The sequence below is a fragment of the Tachypleus tridentatus genome, chromosome 10 (genome assembly GCF_004210375.1).
Source record: "Tachypleus tridentatus isolate NWPU-2018 chromosome 10, ASM421037v1, whole genome shotgun sequence".
In the NCBI taxonomy this organism is placed as follows: domain Eukaryota; kingdom Metazoa; phylum Arthropoda; class Merostomata; order Xiphosura; family Limulidae; genus Tachypleus; species Tachypleus tridentatus.
Window position 1 is genome coordinate 80,862,824 of NC_134834.1, and position 21,056 is coordinate 80,883,879.

A 21,056-nucleotide genomic window follows, 5' to 3' on the forward strand; every position below is an offset into this window, starting at 1 on the left:
TTATTCCTGGGTTGTTGAAGTCTTGCTTAAAAGGCCTAAGTGTAAAATGTGTCATCGAGATATTTATGTGGAATTACATGTTTAACTAACTATCGAATGTGTCATTAAAACATGTTTATTAAATTATCGAGGTATTAGATTCTGTACTGACTCTATGTGTGTCAATTCCAAATCTTCGATAAATGGACGAAACTGTTCAGCATGTCAGTGAGTTCAGTCTGTTTTTAAGTGAATACATTTGTGAAAAGATCAAGCAGTTCAGTGAGTTAAGTGCGTTTCCGGTTGAATAAATGTATGAAAAATTTCATTAAGTTAGAACTAATTTAAACTGTAGACCATGTGTCTTAAAAATGCTTACTCAAAACAAGCAGGCCTGGCATGGCCAGGTGGTTAAGGCACTCCACTCGTAATCCAAGCGTTGCGGGTTCGAATTCCTGTCACACCAAACATGCTCGGCCTTTCAGCCGTGGGGATGTTATGATGTGACGGTCAATCCTACTATTCGTTGGTAAAAGAGTAGCCCAAAAGTTGGCGGTGGGTGATGATGATTAGCTGCCTTTCCTTTAGTCTTACACTGCTAAATTTGGGACGGCTAGCGCAGATAGTCCTCGTGTAGCTTTGCGCGAAATTCAAAACAAACCGAAACAAGCACAAATGTGAGAACTGAAGTTAATAGTTTTTTCCTCTTGTTTTACACATTAATATAAAATTAATGATTTTTGTTTGTATTGCTGTCAGCCTTTCAAAATTTAATAGAAGCAAATGATGTTTTTAGATTAAGATGTAATTGTATCATTTCTGTATTTCAGATCTACATCTGAAAACTCGCATAAAAAGTGTGTTGCACAATGTTCGGAAGACTAGAAAATGGACAAAGGAATAAAGTAAAGAACAAGTGATAAAAACCGGTTGTTATTACCAGTTGTCATTACGAGTTTAATTTTTTTCATGTAGTTTCAACTTTGTTTGTTTTCAGAATATTTAATTTTTTATTTCGTTTCAGAATAAGTAGAGATTTTTTTTAAAATCTCAGATTACACGTTATACGAACTCAACTACACGAAATGTTATGCACTTAATTATAGTTTTAACTAGAGAAGTAAAAAACGTTTATTTCGCTACCTTGTGTTAATTTTAGACATTGCACTAAAGTGATTTAAATGACCGTTTTGTAAGTAGTAGCTTTTCCCCAGTCACAACTTCAAGAACATGTTATCGAATAATACTATTCGAGAGCTCGAATCATCTTAATGCACGTAAATAAATTATAGTTTCGTTAAACTGTCCATAGAGTGAGTGTTACGCCAAAATTAATTTTATATTTACACTTTCTGAAGGTTTTATTTTCGATATGTTCTTTAGAGTTGAGAACGTGTGTAAGGTGTGTGAGTCTGCATCAGAGAATTACATTATTCTAAAAAATAATTTAAAAGTGAGGACCATCCAATGTAAATACTATATCTTTTTAAACTTCTTCTCGTGTGTAAGATTTTAATTGTTCATTTCAAATCTTGTGTTAAGGAAACGTTAGTTAGTAGAAGTAATACTAACACTTGCTTACAGAGCTGTTATTGTTCTTGATGTTGAATTTCGAAGAAATGAACTCGGGTGTACAGGTTTGCTAGATTCAGTAGAAGCGGGGAACACACAACTTCTACTAAAGTTTGGGTTTCTAGCTGCAAGTTATGTGACGAAAGAAGAAGAGAAAAAACATTTTGTGTTTTTCACTAGCAGACCTTTAACAGCTACTGGACAACATAGTCTAGTTCCACAAAATATCTTATATGATAATGGAGTTCAATCAAGTTCAGCTTTAATCTCCATCTTTCTTTTTTTTTTCAATGAAATTCGTCTTAACAACAATTTTCTTTGTTTCCCATTCACCATGTGTTCAATTCCAACTAGATGTAAATGCACCCGTGATTTAGTAATTAATTGTTAACAAGTGATGGTTCGGTTTCATGAACTGTATTTAGGCTGTATCACAGTAGGTGTTTAAGAACAGAAGTGTGTCGAAACCATGTGCCAGATACATCCAAGCAAAACATCTGGACCGAAGTCTGTTAACTTGTAGTGATTCATTCAAAGTATTTGCTACGTTACTTTTCAGTAGATGAACATGACTGCTGACGTTGAGTCGTGTTCCAATATTGAAATAAATCCAAGACCAATGTGTTGTCATGGAATAGTTTCAAGTTGAAGCTTTTAAGTTTAGGATATTATTTAATGTTACATAATCAACAATTATTAACTTAAGATTTTACTAAATAAATAGAGCAGACACGTTGAAAGTTTGCACGAGAGTTTTTACTAATACTAATGTTTTATTTAAACCTACCTAAAGAACGTATTTCCATCACTTGCATGTGTTTGAAACTTTTGTGCTAATATATATTTCTTTATACGACTGTGAGAACTTTCGCTTTGTTTGAACAATGATACAGCTGTAAAAACAGATACTTCTTTCATTCCTTATTATTAGTAATTTCTGAATTAGTTTTAATCCATTAAGTTAAAGTGACTCAAGAGTCACGTTGAAAAATGCAGTAACTCCGAAATGTTAATAAAGACGGGCTTGTAATGATTGATTTTATTAATGTTTCTTTACCTTTGTGCAATTATAATTCGTAATCACTTGGTGTACAGATGTTCTTTGGTAGTTTGAGCAGACCTCCACTGTTAAGTATAATTTTGCTAAAATTTGTTCAACAAATGTTTGGATTTTAAACAGAAAATAAACTCAGCTACTGAAATAAATATTTCTTAAATACACCGCGATAACGATTTATCTGGCTCATTGAAGCTACATATATTTAATTATTCAGTAGCATATTTCTGTTAAATTATTCAAACGTTTTTGTGATTAAATTATTTATTAAAGTGACATATCATGTTACCTCCACCTATTTCTACAATGTAACTTATCGTTCATAGTGCAAAGTGCTTAGAAACTTCTGTCTGGCCTTCTCTGTATATTTAATATGTGTAATTGGTGAAACCTAGATTTTTAAATTACTGCTGTTAATTAAGATATTAAATAATGTAAATTTTGAAATGCGCCAACAGGTATTAAAAGATCAATAGTAGTTTTCTTTCCATCTCTTTCTCTTTTTTTCCATTTTTGATGCCTTCTTAAGAGTAAAATTGAGGTAGAATTCACAGGTTATGATTACAATAGAGCTAACTTAGAGTAAAATGTAAGACCAAGTGGTAAATTTCCAAATCGATGTTTTCTTTTTTTTTTATTTTATGTAACAGTTTGAGTTACAATTGAAACCGTTCATGTTAAGAAGTTTTTAGGATTATGTACATAATTTATTGTGAAGTTCAACTGCTAGAAAAACAAATGAAGACCAGCTGCTTTCATGGTTATAAATAGGTTTAGCATTCAGTTAAAAACATATCTCTGTGATCTATGTTTGCATAACTTATTGGGTGTGAAATTCTATATTTAGAATGATTGTATAAGAATAGATAGATCAAAATTTCATGATGTTAAAACTGTTAGAAACAACTTCATATTTTGTACTAAATCTACCAGAACTTGTGAAAGTTCCGATGTGTATATGTGTTAATAAAAGATTTTAAAGACATTTATACGTGGTTCTTTTTTATTTTTCTTAGTATGTATTAAAACTTGCTTGAGTAAAATTTGTCCATTTATATTATACAGTGTTATTGAAATAGACCTTATATGCTTTCTCGAATTGCATTTGATAAAATATTTCTGAATTTACATAAATCAGTACTTTAAAAAAAAATAGTCACATATAATTTTTGCTCGAAATTATTTTAATTTAAATTAGAACCAAAATCGAAGAATATTTAACATATTGCAATTTAAAATTTGTTTAGAACTCATTTTATGAAAACGTGGCGTATTTTTTAATACAAATAACGAGGTCGGCATGGCCAGATGGGTTAAGGTGTTCGACTCGTAATCTGAAAGTTGCGAGTTTGAATCTCCATCGTGCCAAACATGTTCGCCCTTTTAGCCTGGGGGCGTTATAATATGACAATCAATCCCACTACTCGCTGGTAAAAGAGTAGCCCAAGTGTTGGCGATAGGTTGTAATAACTAGCTGTCTTCCCTCTAGTCTTACATTGCTTAATTAGGGACGGCTAGCTCAGATAGCCCTTGTGTAGCTTCGCGCGAAATTCAAAAAACAAAACAAACAAACAAGTCATAGAGTACAACTGTAAGAATCTCTTTGGAGAAAATGGGAGTTAAACATCCATCTGTCTGGACTCATAGGTTGTTCTCAAGACCGGATTAAGGGTTTTATTGGCCCTGTATTTCTCAACTTATAGAGTCCCCTTCGAGACAGAACCTCTACGTGCAATACATTTATAGTCATAAATTAGTCACTCCCTAATTAGTGTGAGGTCCTGGACTTCACCCCAGCAAGCATATGCCTGAATCCGGGATTGGTTGTTCGGAGGAAGTGGCTGAACCAATTTCGATGAAATCTCGTTGAGAAGATCTCTTTTAAATAGATAACAAATTAAATAAAGGCGTAGTATTTGATAATTCACGTTTTATTGGCTTAATGTCTCAAATGGGTACTTTAATTGAGCGAAGAGGGCGACAGAAAAATACACCCTATGCCCCAGTGGCTCAGATATAAGTCTGAAGGCTCACGATACTAAAGACCGAGTTACGATACTTATGGTGAGCAAAACACAGCTAAATAACCTTTTAATAACAAAACAAACAAACGATTGAAGAAAACTTAAAACGGTCATGCAGGTCTAAGATATTGATTTTTACTTCGGAATCTATAAACCTTTGTTCAGTGTTGTTCCTTTCTTTACAAATACTTTCTAATATATTAAAGTGCGTTTCTTTTCAGGAGTATACCAATAACGTGTTGCCAAGTTCACGTGGTGTTCCGTGTTGATACATACTAAAACAATTTTTGTTGAACTAACCTAAATTTTCAGGGAATACGGACTTTTCTATTCGAAAACTTTGTTCGATGGGATAAATGTGAGTTTGAGGTCTTACAATGCTAAAATCGGGGACTCAATTCTGTGCGGTAAACAGCGGATAGTTCCATTTGGTTTTACTTTAATTAAAACAAACAAACTTTTCCAAATTAAACGAACCGAAACATTTTAAATGTTAAACATATTAACTGTAATTTCCAAACAAATTTTCTGTTCAATAAGAATGAGAGAGCAGTAAAAGTAAACATTTGTCTGTATCAATGTCTTCTGTTGATATAGATGAACTTACACTTTCGCATATTTTAAAAGAAAACTGAAACTTAAAATGGAATTAAATTGCGAAGTTGAGAGTGATTTTTGAATATTTCTAAATCAAAATATATCCATAAAACAACTGAAAAGAAAAATAGTAAATTATTCGCAAAGGTTATTATTATTTTCTTACTGCAAAGCTACAAAATGGGTTATCTGTACACTGCCCACCACGGGAAATCGGACCCTGAATACACAAGTGTAATGAACTCATTACATTAAAAAAGCTCTTATTAAAAGTGAAATAAACTCATTAAAATAAAACTGTTATTCAGTATGAAACAAAATGAATGTAAGAGAATATATATAATGTATATATAGCACGTGTCTCTTTTAGGAAAATTGTATTTTCACCATGTGGAACGATATAAGCAACTAAGATTTATCTCTAACGTAGATGAATAACAAGGCATACACACAAATATAATATAAGTAATATGTACATATATACTGTTTTGAAATCGAGACCAATAAGAAACACGCAATATTTAAGGAAAGTTCCTTTGGCTCTGCCAGGGCCATGTGCTTAGGGCACTTGAGGGTCGCAGGTTTCGAATCCCTATCACACCAAACATGCTTGCCCTGTCAGCCGTGGGCTTATTATAATGCGACGGTGAATCACACTATTTGTTGAACTCAAGAACTGGCGGTAAGCGATGATGACTAACTGCTTTTTCTCTAGTCTTACACTGCCAAATTAGGGACGACTAGCGGAGGTAGCCCTGGTGTGGCTTTGCTCGAAATTCAAAAATAAATACACAATTTTCTTTGATACTATTGTTGTTCTGCTATTTAAAGAAATTATAACTTATTATTACGTAGCGCGGCAGATATCCTGGTGAAGAATAATTAAATTAAATATTTCTAGGCTTTATGAAGATTGTGAAATCGATCTAAGGCTTAAGTACTGCTTCATCACAGTTATTTTTTCCACATAGCGTGGTTATATGCGTAGTTGAATAGTTCAACGAGATGACAGATGAGCACGCACGGTGTTTCAGGGATGACTAAATGAGTTTTTGAACCTTCACCACAGTTTTAACTACTTGTTTTTAACATTGCAACTATAGCGTTTTCAAATGCAGGTTCTGTAAATTTTGTTGTCTTTCTTTGTTTTAATATTTTTAACATAATACTGTACATTAGACTATCTGCTCCATCCTTACCACAATAATAAAACCCCGAATTCATAATATTATAGGCCTTTAAGGTTACTGCTGAGCCACTGGAGGGCTTACATTTTACTAAACTAACTCATATTGATTTTCCCAGAAGGCTTTTTATAGCTGTCAATCAAACAGTTACATCCACCTTGGTTCTTCTATTGCTAGAATAAAGTAAGGTTTAGAGATAACAAGAGATCTGTCGGTCCAAGACTGTTTCTACCTTGCCTAGATCTATATTTGCGTCCCCTATTTCTATAATTCTCACTGTTAAATATAAAAAACGTTGATGCATCAACATCATTATCAATTCCTTTTACACTTCAATCATGTCCCCTCTAACTTGTCTCTTTTCAAGAGAAAACAAGTTTCAAGATCTTAATCTCTTATGACAACCTTCCCATTCCAAATATTGTTTCCGAAACCCTTCACTGAACCCTTTCCAAAAGTAAGTAACCAAAACCTAACTACAGTGCTCTAAATAAAGCCTAATCAGTGACCTATACAATGAAGCTATAACCTCTTTAGACTTGTATTCAATCTTTCTGTAGATCCAACCTAAATTTCTATTTGTCCTATCACTAGCAACAACACACTGCTTGGATGGCTTAAGAGACTGATCAACCATTACACCTAGATCCTTTTCTTTCGTGACAGTATTAAGGTTATTCCAATTCAAATTATACATATAATTAAAACTATGATAACCCACATGTAACATCTTGCATTTATCATAATTAAAACCCACCTGTCATTTATTTGTCCAACTTACTAAATGATCTGAATCTTTTTTACAAAGAAGCAGCATCCTCTTCACAGCCAACAACCCACAAGACGCTGATATAATCAGATAATTTAAGTCATTTATTGACTATTTCTTCATCTGTGTCATTAATGTAAATCAAAAAGACCAATAGTTTAAAGATTGCGCCCTGAGGTACACCACTTGCAACATTAACCCAGTTTGAGTGAGCTCCATTCATAACAACCCTCTGCTTTCTTCCATCAAACCACTCTTCTATCCAATTAGTTAAATTATCTCTCACACCAATAGAGATAAGTTTCTTTACAAGCCTTTATGTCAAACGCCTTCTTAACATTCAGCTACATAAAATTTACACCCTTACTGTCATCTACATATACGAGTACATTAGAATTTTCAAAGCACGTTAAAAGCTTTGTAAAGCAATATTTTCCCTTATTTAAACCATGTTGACGATCTGATAAAATTCTCAACTTTGTTAAATGACTTTACAAAGTATTTTTATCAGACTTTCCAAAACTTTTCTCACAACTCTTATAAGACCAATGGGCCTATAATTACTGGGGCAGCTTTTATTATCTCTCTTTTAAAGAGAAGTAACATTAGCTAATTTCCAGTCTGTTGGTACTTGTCCACTAATTTTGTTAAAATGGATCACATATCCAATTCTTGACCTCCTTTAATATCAATGAGAAACTACTATCTACCCGAGGAGTCTTATCTTTCTTTGAACTTTTCAATTTTTTAAAGAATCTTATAATTATAAAACTTTCTTTTCATCTGTCAATTACTGAAGATGAGGAATACTGTTTAACTCTTCACTAGTAAAAACTGAAGAAAAAGGAGAATTTAATAACCTAGTTACTTCATAATCATCAGATGCAAGCCTTCCTTTGTCATCTATCAAGGGTCCTATCCCCATTCTAGCATTTATTTTATCACTAATGCACTTTATAAATTATTATTTTTAATATTTATGTTTTAGACAAATTTTTTCATACGTCCTGTTGAATATCCTAATTTCGTGTTTGACCAACTGTACTGATCTTCTATAATCTTCTATAGCACCAATCAATTTAATTTTTTTATTTTATTTAATGTTATATCTTATACCCTTTGAGAGACAACCTGTTTTTCTTTTTACTCGCAACTACTATTTTCTTTCTGTCAGGAATATACTTGTTTTGAATACTGAAACTGTCTTCTTTTAAACATTTTCCACATTTTCTCAATGTCTTCAAATAGCTCAGTTGCCCCATTCACAATAGATAATTCTTGTTGCGCCTCTTCAGAATCTGATGTTTTTATGTTCGGAATCAAAATATCATAATTCCTGTCTTCCATATGCAGTAAAACATCAAACCTAATACAGCAATGATCACTTGTACCCCAGTACAAGGATCCAATAGATCCTCGTCTATATAAGCCAAAGGTTGAAATATCTTGATCAACATAATAGCGTCTTTACAATTAAGTTCACAACTTTTAACCCTAATACTACCCTTTCGAAGTTTCTGAATATCACTATTAACCTTAGTTGATATCTCTCCTGCATTCAAAACCTTAAGCTCCCCTTGAACTCCGGCTGTCATCTCCCACAGTTTACACTTCTCTTCACCTATTTCCTTAACGTTAATTAGAAAAGCCTTCAATCTGCAAACTCTACATATAAACTGAACATCCTTCAAACTGCATAGTAATCTAGAGTTCACAAATAAAATCCATTCGTTGCACCTATCGCACTTAACAAACTGAGAACGCTTAACCCCCGAACTAGTCTTAACCATTGTATTATTTTTAGAATTAAAATAAATACTCGATATTATAATTAAATTTCTTTGTTTGTTTTTAACTTTCGCACAAAGCTACTCGAGGGCTATCTGTGCTAGCCATTCCTAATTTAGGAGTGTAAGACTAGAGGGAAGGCAACTAGTCATCACCACCTACCGCCAACTCTTGGGCTACTCTTTTACCAACGAATAGTGGGATTGACCGTAACATTATAACGCCCCCACGGCTGAAAGGGCGAACATGTTTGGCGCGACAAGGATGCGAATCCACGACCCTCAGATTACGAGTCGCACGCCTTAACACGCTTGGCCATGCCCCCTTTGTTAACACTATTAAGCGTAAATTTATCAGTTAACTAGTTTTAGGCTGTAATTATTAAGTAAAATAATGTATTTAATTTGTCTACTAATCTCACTGCAAGTTGAATTATAACTAAGCCTAAAGAACCATAACCATAAGCTAATCTGATATTATACAACACGTTAATCTACGAAAATCTGTATCAGAATTTTTTACCTACTATTTTAGTCCGCAATCTTACTAAATTTAGTTATTTATGTTATTCAATTCTAATTTCTAAAGATAAAAATAATAAAACTAAATAACATTAAAATTATTAGTAGTATAGGAACTTCGTTTTCTAATTATTCTTTTTTCTAATAGTGCCCTCTATCCGAGGATCTATGGCCCAAGTCTCTTTGTTCAAAACAATCACCCTCCTAATTCGCGAACTTGGATGAGTTATAATAATGACGGTTAAATCTCACTATCCAATTATAGTACAAGAGTTGGCGGTCGGTAATGATGACTAGCTATGTTTACTCTAGTTTTTCACTACTAAATTAGGGACGGCTAACGCAGATTGCCCTCGAGTAGCTTTGTGTGAAATTCAAAACAAACAAACCTCTCACAAAGAAATGTGATATTATCTGTTTTACACATTTACTTATTGATACACTATAATTGTAACAGTCAATCCTATGTAGGCGGTGGGTGCTATTGACAAGTTGTCCCCATTCAATCAACAGCTCAAATTTAAAAACTTAGAGGTCTCTTGCCTGACAATTTGGCCCATGTGTCGCACATAATGATCCTTTCAGGTTGAAAATATTACTACTAGAATTAATTTTAAAAACCTAACAACTGCATAACTATAGACGCTATTAATACATGAAACACAATATTTAGTTATTGTAGATATTTTATCTTATTTGGACTAAATATGCTTCTCATTTACGGTCTAGTTGCTGAGATAGATGATGTAATTAGAAGTGCCCAGAATAAGCTTCAAAAATATTTCTTTTTACCACCTCTACTATTTAAGTTACCAAAATATAATGAAAAATTGTCGTTTATCAAGCCAAGATATAGTATGAAGTATGAATCTTGGATAAGCGATTGTTCCATTCAGCGCTCCTGGTAGCCAAACTCTATAAATATAGAAAGTCATGGAAGTACTTTCATTCATGTTTGATATGATGCAGAGTGATAAATTCAAACAAAATTTCTTATTGTAGTACTTGCTATTTTTTCATTGGCAAATATTATTATATATAACTGAAACTTCCAATACCGGAATATTCTTAGATCATTGAAAAAACCGCAAAAATGAGTTTCAAAATAGGTTTTCAAACAACATCAGTTATTACACTATGTAACAAATTTTTTACATTTTCTTGTTCCTGAGCAGAAAGTGTTATTTTCCAATTGCTTATGCCTAAAGTAAATGGAAAAGACCTATTTTTCTCTTAAAAATTTGCTTTTGTGACCTGGGAGCGTATAATGAAAACATGATGGGAGACTATAATAGGGGGCTAATACGTGAAAGTGATTTACATTATAGTCGCAAATCTCGAAAAACTACCCACTTCTAAACACTTTTGTTCATTTTTCTATAACTTTAGTATAAATACATGTAAATCTTGATTCATATGTTGTTTTTTCAGACCTTATATAAATGAAAATGTGCAAATTTGCCCGTTTTTACATAGAAAATAGGTTAATTTCTAAATTTCATTATCCAAACCACAAAAGCAAAGTTTGAAGGGAATAATGGTCATTTTCTGCAGTTTTATAGAATAAGCAATTAAGAAATAACACATACTATCCAGGAACAAAATTTGTGTTACACTGTGTTATTCATTTTTAGATTCTTGACTGCATTTATCACCAAAATCTAAATTCAAAAATCTAATTATAAACACTCGTTCAAATTTATATTCTCTCGCTAAACCTATATCAGCGTACACACTTCTAAAAATAATGATGCAGTGAATAAGTCCAATATGGTTTGCATAAAGTAAAATACTGTATAATATAACGCAGTTATTTGACTTGTGGACCAAAAAAATCATTAAGGATAATAAAAAAACGCAATGCACAGTTATTCTGGGTAGATAATCTTTAGAAAAGTTTCCTGTTCATAATCAATAAATCAGTTTATTATCGTTACCACCTGCATAAAATAATACTTCCCCTATTGTTGTATTTGAGTAATAATGTCTCGAAAGATTACCAGCTGGGTTTAACAAAAAAAAAAACAACAACTGAGAAACAATGTTAAACATAATTCAATAAAAATTACGCATCAGTTAACTCTATTTTATGCATTTATTACCATTTACCGATCGTGAAAATAATTACTCGAACGTTTTTCTGCTTGTGTGATAAGTAGTGAAGCCTAACGGGCAGTGAATTTTGAATTTTTCAGTGAAGATTCCTTGATATTCCTTTGGTCACAGACTTATATTTTTCTGTCAGTGTGTGTAAGTAAATAGATGATGGTAAGTGTTGTAGTTAAAACTTAAAACAATTTGTACCAAAAGTTTTTCTCTTTTAATATACTTATAAATACCAGAAAATAAAACAAAAATGTTCATAAACAACAATAACTCTCAGGTACTTTCTATGTATGCATAACTTTATTTGAATTACATTAAACAATAGAATGGTACTTAGTTATTGTGTAGGTGACGCTCAACCGAACATCAAAACATGTTTAGCACTAATATTAGTTTCCAACTAAACAAAAAATACAGTCAACCTTAAAAAATAAATGATGTCTGTCAATAACAATTTCTTGTTTTTATTCCTAAAGTTTTCACAAACTACGTTTATTTTCGTCTTGCTCTCACTTTCCAATCATTTAGTGAGAAATGATACGTGAATAAATAAATTAACATTTTGAATTCAATGGAAGTGTTTAACTTTAAAATTTGCATCTGTTTAGATTTCGATCAGAAATATTGTCTTCATCGTTATTATTTATTGATCAAACTATTTAGTGATCTGACATAATTTCTGTTGATGCCATCTAGAGATCTAATAACATTATCTCCGTTGATACTGTCTAGTGATCTGATTACGTGGTCTCCGTTGATTCCACCTAATGATCTAATATTATTTTCGTTGGTACTGTCTAGTGATCTTATAACGTTGTCTTCGTTGAATCCATCTAATGATCTAACAATATTATCTCCATTTATATTGTCTAGTGATCTGATTACATTGTCTTCGTTGATTCCATCTAATGATCTAATAACATTATCTCCGTTGATATTGTCTAGTGATCTGATAACGTTGTCTCCGTTGATATTGTCTAGTGATCTGATTACGTTGTCTCCGTTGATTCCATCTAATGATCTAATATTATCTCCGTTGATAGTATCTAGTAATCTAATAACGTTGTCTCCGTTGATTCCATATAATGATCTAACAACATTATCTCCGTTGATTCCATCTAATGATCTAATATTATCTCCGTTGACGCTGTCTAGTGATCTGATAACGTCGTTTCCGTTGATATTGTCTAATGATCTGATAACGTTGCCTCCGTTGATATTGTCTAGTGATCTGATAACGTTGTCTCCGTTGATATTGTCTAGTGATCTGATAACGTTGTTTCCGTTGATTCCATATAATGATCTAACAATATTATCTCCGTTGATGCTATCTAGTGATTTGATTACGTTGTTTCCGTTGATTCCATCTAATGAGCTAACAATATTATCTTCGTTGATATTGTCTAGTGATCTGATAACGTTGTCTCCGTTGATTCCATCTAATGATCTAATATTATCTCCGTTGACGCTGTCTAGTGATCTGATAACGTCGTTTCCGTTGATATTGTCTAATGATCTGATAACGTTGCCTCCGTTGATATTGTCTAGTGATCTGATAACGTTGTTTCCGTTGATTCCATCTAATGATCTAATATTATCTCCGTTGGTACTGTCTAGTGATCTGATAACGCTGTCTTCGTTGATTTCATCTAAAGTTCTAACAACATTATCTCCGTTGACGCTGTCTAGTGATCTGATAACGTTGTCTCCGTTGATATTGTCTAATGATCTGATAACGTTGCCTCCGTTGATATTGTCTAGTGATCTGATAACGTTGTCTCCGTTGATTCCATCTAATGATCTAACAATGTTATCTCCGTTGATACTATCTAATGATCTAATAACATTGTCTCCGTTGATTCCATTTAAAGATCTAACAACATTATCTCCGTTGATATTGTCTAGTGATCTGATAACGTTGTCTCCGTTGATTCCATCTAAAGATCTAACAACATTATCTCCGTTGATACTATCTAGTAATCTAATAACGTTGTCTCCGTTGATTCCATCTAATGATCTAATATGATCTCCATTGATATTGTCTAGTGATCTGATAACATTGTCTTCGTTGATTCTATCCAATGATCTAAAGACATTATCTCCCCTGATACTATCTATTGATCTAAAAACATTACCTCCGTGAATACTATCTAGTGATCTAGCAGCATTTTCTCTGTTGAGTACAGCATATGATCTAAGAATATTGTCCTTTTTGATGCTATCTGATGGTAGAACAATGTTATCTCCGTTGATGTCATTCAGTAACCTGACAGCAGAGTCTTCCCTGATGTCATCTGGTAATATAATGAAGTTTTTACTACTTTTCCGATCTGAAGGTACAAAAATATTGTCTTTTTTGAAAAGATCAAAGGATTTGGCGTTATTGACTTCACTGATCTTGTTCAACGGCCAAACGAAACTCTTTCCATCAATATTATCTGGTAACCTGACATGACTCTCTGAAGGAAGATGTAATGGTTTTGTCCTATATAGTAATGGTGTCTGAAGCCCAAACAAAAACAAAATCGTATTATTTATTCCATTCTCTTGACTTGAATCATACCCTAAAACTTTGTATAATTTAACTTCTAATTTCTTAAAATATTACGTAAATGAGTTTATTAATTCAACAGTGTATATATAAAACAATAATCAAAATAGTTATAATACTTTCGATCGTTTTCCATATAAGAATTAATCAATTTAAAACGTATTAGTTAAAATATATATATATTAAAATAATATTTTATAATTATCATACTTCGTCATTTGTTTTATTATTATGTAGTTAACTGAAAGAAACAATAGCAACTATATAGCAAAAGGATTATCGTAACAGTTTTCCAAAACAATTTTCCATTAACTAACAGATAATTCGTGTTCTTCGTGGAACTATAAACAGAGAAATGCAACACAAGTATGATTTTAAAGAAATTTCAAACATAAGCACATGTAGTTAAAAAGAGATTTCTCAGACTGATACTTCAAATATGTACTGAGATTTATTCACAACAATTTATATGATTGAAAGAAATAACGGATGCAGTTTTTACAAAGAAACAATATAATGTTATTTGCAGTAAATTTCAAATAACAGTTGTAATTCGCAACGTTTCAATCTATTGATGTGTGATTTGGATGACAGTACTTCAGTATGAAGTAATTCGATGCGTGTATATCTTTCCTTTTTCAAAAAAAACGCAAAATCTAATGTTAATGAATGATCAAAATTTGTTATGTTTGTTTTTATAATTTTATTAAGCTATGCTCACAGTTTGGGTGTCACGTGTTCCCAAACCGCTTTCTTCATCCGCTAATTCGGTTCTAAGTTAATCCTTCGCCCATTGGACAGTATTGAAATTTTATATTAAACCTCAAACACGGTCAAATAACTAGAACAATTATAAAATTGTATTTTCAGTTTAATATTTGATACGTTTATCCAACTTCCTGTAATTGTGTTTTTCGTTTAGGGCAATGCTACTAAAGCTATATGTTGCTGTCCGTCATTGTGAGCTATTATAAAAAGGAAAGTCAGTCAGTTAGCAGAAACTAAACCACCTACTATAAGAGATTTACTGCCACTTTTATAAGACACACATAGCTAAAAGTACGAGGATTATTTTGTGATATCTCATTAAATCGAAACTGGTTCGTCAGTTCTAACAACCAGAACTCTACCAGAAGGCCAACCGGTACCCTAAAATATTCTGCTAAAAAGTGTGTTTCTTGTGTCAAATATCTAACCATTACGCCTATAACAATATGTACACTCATAATGTTATATCTAAGAATGAACTAAAGCAGTTACATCATAATATACGAACTTTTTGTTTTGTTTTCTTACAAAGAAATTGTTCATATTATAGGCAAACGTGGTTTCTTTTTTCTGTAAGCCATGTGGCCATATTTGGCCGTAATTACCTTAAAGATATATTTTAGTATATTCTGACTGACAGACAAACAACACACTATTGTATGGTGGTGCGAGTGGTTAAAACAGGTTATCTCTTCAGGCAGCCTTCGGTCTCCTTTCGGGGAAAACTACTACAGATATATATTTACAAGGGGAGATAATATGCTATATTTACAAACACTATTTAAGGAGAGAGTGGTTTTCACCGCAGTTATTTGTGGTATATAAAATGACGTCACATAAAGGAAACGTAACTTTGCAATTGTAATGTCGTGACGCCATGAATCGCGAGAAGAATTATGTAAACAACAGGATATATGAACTTGAAAAGCAAGATATAAAAATATTTGTTAGTTACTCTTGATCTTGGTATTATTTACTCTTGAAAAAACACTTTTGGAGACCTCTCGCAAATACGTCTAACTATCTCATGTTTTTTAACATGAGTTTTTTCATTCAATATCAATACACTTTTACGAATTCTCTAAATAAGATATTATTTTAAAATTCATTTATGCTGTAAGCAATGTCTGATCAATAGATGTGATAGAATAGCACCCCCCTTGTTTATTTAAATTTAAGTAGCTAATACTTACAGAAATTTCACTAATAAGCATGTTTATTTAAATATTCAAGAATTCAAGCGATGAATAATTGTGTTTCTCACGTAAATCTGTTGACAAGGAAGTGAAACACATAACAAACAGACAATCTTACCTGTCGTGGTCTTGTCCAACATAACTGACCATGAAAAATCACAGTGAAGAACGCAAGCCATAGTATCATCATGGCGACAGAAGAAACATGAACAAACTTGAATAGTGTGTAGTTCTTTACTGTTTCTGCATCGTTTATATACCCTGCAGATTGGCTTTTCCTGCCTACCGAGATGGTAACTTCGTCATGGCTTAACTTTAACCAACCAATAAGAAAAGGCTTTGTGGATCAGCATGACAGCTTATGCCGCGTTATCTATCCACAAAGGCTCATTTTTATCTGTATGGATTTGCGTCGACATAATAATGACGTCGATTTTTAAGCCGAAAGACTGCCTGTATTAAACATATTCAATTACTGACCTGTCTTTATTATGAGGGCGTATTGATCTTTCGCGTTAAACAACATATGTTAAGGTACTTATAGGTGGTGTGCACAACTAATGCCAGGCATCGCCAGGTGGTTAAGGCACTCGATTTGTAATTTGAGGGTCGCGGGTTCGAATCCCCGTTATATCAAACACGCTCGCCCTTTTAGTCGTGGGGGCGTTATAATATGGTGGTCAATCCTACTGTTCATTAGTAAAGAGTTGACGGTGGGTGGAAATGACTAGTTGCCTTCCCTCTATTCTTACATTGCAAAATTAGGGACAGTTAATGCAGATAGTCCTCGTTTAGCTTTGTGCAAAATTCAAAAACCAACCTAATGCTAACTATCCTTTGACACGTATTATCTTATATTTAATCACAATAATGAAGTGCTTAAAATGAATTAATTTTAGGTTTTCGTATAATACACTGCAAGTCCAAGTCATACAAATTTATTTCAAGCTTAGCAGTTCAGTAATCTTATGAATTTATGGTATTTGTTTAACAAACTACGCTCAGCACCACTCACAAGTTAGGTTATAATCTTTTCCCAAGCGATGTTGTGTAATAACAGCTAGCTTATTTCAGAAACAGGCACTGAAAATTTAGAACTACATAGATGTCTTTTTAGGAAACTTGGATGTCACGACCAGGATAAATGTAAGGGTTACAGAAGATATTGAAGTAAGTAATTAAATTTTATCTTATAAAACTTCATGTACACTTACACAATAGTTAATAACATCTGCTGGCATTTATTATATATATATGTGTGTTTATGTATGTGTTATATATATTGCGAACCATGGTGTCCGTACGAGTGTTCGTCTGTCTCTCGTTTACGGCAGCCACTCATGCACTGCGTTTAAAAAGCTGCGCACGCAGACAAAACTCAACGTTCACAGGCATGAATAATGCTGGTGTCGAGCTTTATTTCAGAAACAGGATATTCTACACTAAGTTGTTATGAATTAATTATACTATCATTTACGTTTGAAATTATGACGTAATGTAAATTTATTGTTGAACGGCTGTCGGCGTGACTGTATTGCTCAACAATTACTTTTCACAGTTGGTAGTATAAGTAGCTTAGAACTTTGGATCTGAGTGAAACCAAGAGTGCAACACAATTAACCTTTTTAAAAGTCCATAAAATAATTTAAATTGATAGATTAACTTAAACTTTTCTGGTCACTGGGAACGAGAACTTTTACTTGTGTGTGTGTGTGTGTGTATATATATATATATATTAGTTTGTTATAACTTTTAAAAAAAGCCGAAACAAAAATAGATTAAACACTAATTGAAAAGATCCCAGGATACAAACTATAATGTGGGATTACAAAATGTACCCTCGGTTTTGGAAGTGACTGTGGAAGTAGGACACACATTGCACTGAGGATACACAATCTATCAGACTTAACCTCCATTCGCCATCCTCACATAATAAATAAAGAATAAAAATTATCAAGAAGAAAAATTAATTGAATTAAGAATAAGAGAATAAGGTATTACCATTTGGGTAAAACTTACCCCTTGAAGTTAGCATTCCAGCCCCCAATAATTTAGAATGGCACTAATTGATAATACAGAAGACGAATTGAAGCAGTATGAAGTATCCCATTCAGTTATCTAAACAAACTAGCATAGCTCCCAACCACCACCCAATTTCAATTAATTTTTCTTTTTTACTTTGGAGAGCAGTCATCTTACCACTACTGTATGCAGACAGTGAAGGGTGATATAGATGAGGGACGTTATGGGCTTCAGCACCCACATCTCGCTCTCCAAATTTCTATGTCTATATCTATTGCTACTCTTTTATATCTCATGTGAGTTTGGCGAATGGAGGTTAAGAGTAATATACGGTGTATCCTCACCGCTATATGGGTCCTACTTTCGCAGTCACCCCCAAAACCCAGGGCTCATTTTATAATCTCATATTACAATTTGTGCCATCGGTTCTTTTTCATTAGTGCAGCATTTTTGTTGCTTGTTTTTTTAAGTTATAACAAACTAATATAATTAGTCAGAGGTTTGGATTTGCTGTTTTTAAAGCAGTCCTTCCTAATAATTTTGTTTACTTAACTTTATCAAAATGTATTAATTTTCACTAATATATATACACAAGTATGTATATATAAATTAGTTAACTTGATTCCAAAATCATCTTCAAGTATTAATCTACATTATTGAAAAACATATCAATCCAAGTAATGAGAAAAATGAAACTACCAACCATAAGTTATGAGCTTTACATATATATAAACGTCAATACGTGTGGGTATCTTTTCTTTATGCGTTTCCACATTTCCTGGTCAATCAGCTCCAAACTTAATATAGTAATACAGGATGACATGAGAAAGATTGTGAAGGAGGTTATTTGATCCGTCTAACGGACGGATACTCCACAGAGGACATATATATGGAGATCAACATTAAAACAATACAACATAAACTAGACATACCACAACTTCATTGGTGGAAGTAAAGACTAAAGTATGCAATAGACAAATACTAAATCTACGAACAAGGCTACAAATTTAAAGCTTAACCAAACAGCTCAGGCAAACGTGGAATCACAGTATCGCCATCTGTCCAAGAATGTTTTTTGAGAAATAAATATTAAAAAGAGACCTAAGGTGTATCGAGATAATGTTTGACTGGTAACCGCCATAAAAGAAAACCATAGATTTAAAATTATCTATGCTAATCACTAATGTAAATGTTCCGAAAAATAAGCCAGCAGATTATAGAAATAAAGATCTATATACTTACAAAGAATATAAAACTGTGCACGTAAACCTATTGCAGATTCATATATTTACAAAGAGCATAAAACTGTGCACGTAAACCCATTGCATCCTTTGGTTCTGCATCGTTTACCAATCTTAACTAACATATAGTCTAACTCAGCGATAATTTTGAGGATATATAACGCTAAAATACGAGGTTCGATTTCTGTGATAGGCACAGCACAAATATTTCAATGTGCAGCTCTACGTTCAAAAACAATCAAATCTTATGAAACACAAGCTTCGCTTGCATCATTGGATATCAAATGTTCAGAAACCCATCGATAATCAAGTAGTCATATAGGTACGTGCTAAACATGCTATTCATATAGCCAAGTCTCGCATCTGTGACGACAAAGCATTGCCTTGGCGTACGCAAAGTGTTTTTATCAAACCATGTCGCCCAGTTGCCTGCAAGCAGCTTTCATTCCAATAATTTTTATAGATTAAACTTTGGTGAAAAGAAAAAAAAAAAGGATAAAAATTACTTTTTTTTCTGGCGTTTTCTTCAAAAGCTTTCAGTTACTTATACTCAAGTCTCTGAGTTGAGGGAAATACGAATATCAGTATAAATATGTCTTGTGAAGTAACACAAAAAATGTTTTAAGTGTGTAACGAAACAAATCTCGCTTTCTCTCCTACACTTCCTCTGGTTGGTCAGTGGCAAGTTTCTTTCTGGACTTACAACGCTGAAATCTAGTGCTCAATTCCCCTGGTGGACAGAATGCATCTAGCTCATTCTTTAGCTTTACTCTAAACAACAACTTCTTCCTAGCATGATTGATGCAATCCTGTTTATCGTCACTGACGAGTTAAAACTCTCCACCATTGTATGACATCACAAAATAAACCTCTTTGGTCGATGTTTATGTAGGACTGTCTGTGGGCTTGTTTATATGATATTAATTAATTAGAATGCTTGGTACTCGTGATATTTATATCTGGCAGTAAAACGCGTTTTTTGGAGTTTATTTCTTTTTTTTGCGCATAGAAACACAAAAAGCTATCTATACATAACGTCTAATTTTGAATTGACACATCAAAGAGAAGGGAGCTAGTCAAGAACATGCACCGTTAAATCTTGGGCTATTCTTATCTGGTCGAAAAATGGAACTCGTATAGAGCACTTACGACCTCAAAGTGCAAAGCATGTTCTCGCGTCACTGGAACGCAAACCACGAATCTTCGAATTCACAGTCCAGGCACGCTAGTTATTGTGTTATTGTGTTACGCCTCATTTCACTAAGACTAAGAAAATGAAGGTTAGAAACTTTAAGGTGTGAGTTAATAAGTGACTTAAAAGCCCACTAATATTCCTCCTGCTATCAACAATCGCTACACAAATCACCCTTTCACTTTTATTTTTTAGCTTTGCTCATCAATTCTAAATTAAACAACTTTACTGACATATTTCGCATTTTACATAATGGACACCAACAATCTACTCTAATGAAACCGAAAATGTAGTCACGGATAAAGTTTGTTTTCGTCACAACGGTTATTAATAAATACCCAGTATTTAAAAATACAGGTAAATGTAACCCGGGTTTTGTTACTTTTGTGTGACAGAATAGCTGGATTTGACTGTTACTTTTATAGCGCATCACAGTTCTAATGTGTGGAGCACGATTTTCCGGCAACGGACCACGAAACATGAACT

The 21,056-nt window shown here is 33.0% G+C and overlaps 2 protein-coding genes across 3 annotated transcripts in view; one reads left to right on the plus strand and one right to left on the minus strand.

The window, feature by feature from the left end:
• The window catches only part of LOC143229696 (WAP four-disulfide core domain protein 1-like), a 58,323-nt gene extending 54,726 nt beyond the window's left edge, over positions 1–3,597 (plus strand). For both annotated transcript variants that reach the window (XM_076462405.1, XM_076462406.1), the window contains exon 9: positions 810–3,597. In XM_076462405.1, the coding sequence (XP_076318520.1) occupies positions 810–883 (74 nt within the window). In that variant the 3' untranslated portion in view covers positions 884–3,597. The remainder of the gene's footprint in view (positions 1–809) is intronic.
• Positions 3,598–11,878: 8,281 nt separating this feature from the next.
• Positions 11,879–16,367, minus strand: LOC143229697 (uncharacterized). Its single transcript, XM_076462407.1, has 2 exons — positions 16,234–16,367; positions 11,879–14,102 (listed from the first exon to the last, which is right to left on the minus strand). Exons 1-2 carry the CDS (start codon positions 16,303–16,305, stop codon positions 12,240–12,242), a joined length of 1,935 nt encoding a protein of 644 aa, XP_076318522.1. The 5' UTR covers positions 16,306–16,367; the 3' UTR covers positions 11,879–12,239.
• Positions 16,368–21,056: the final 4,689 nt, after the last annotated feature.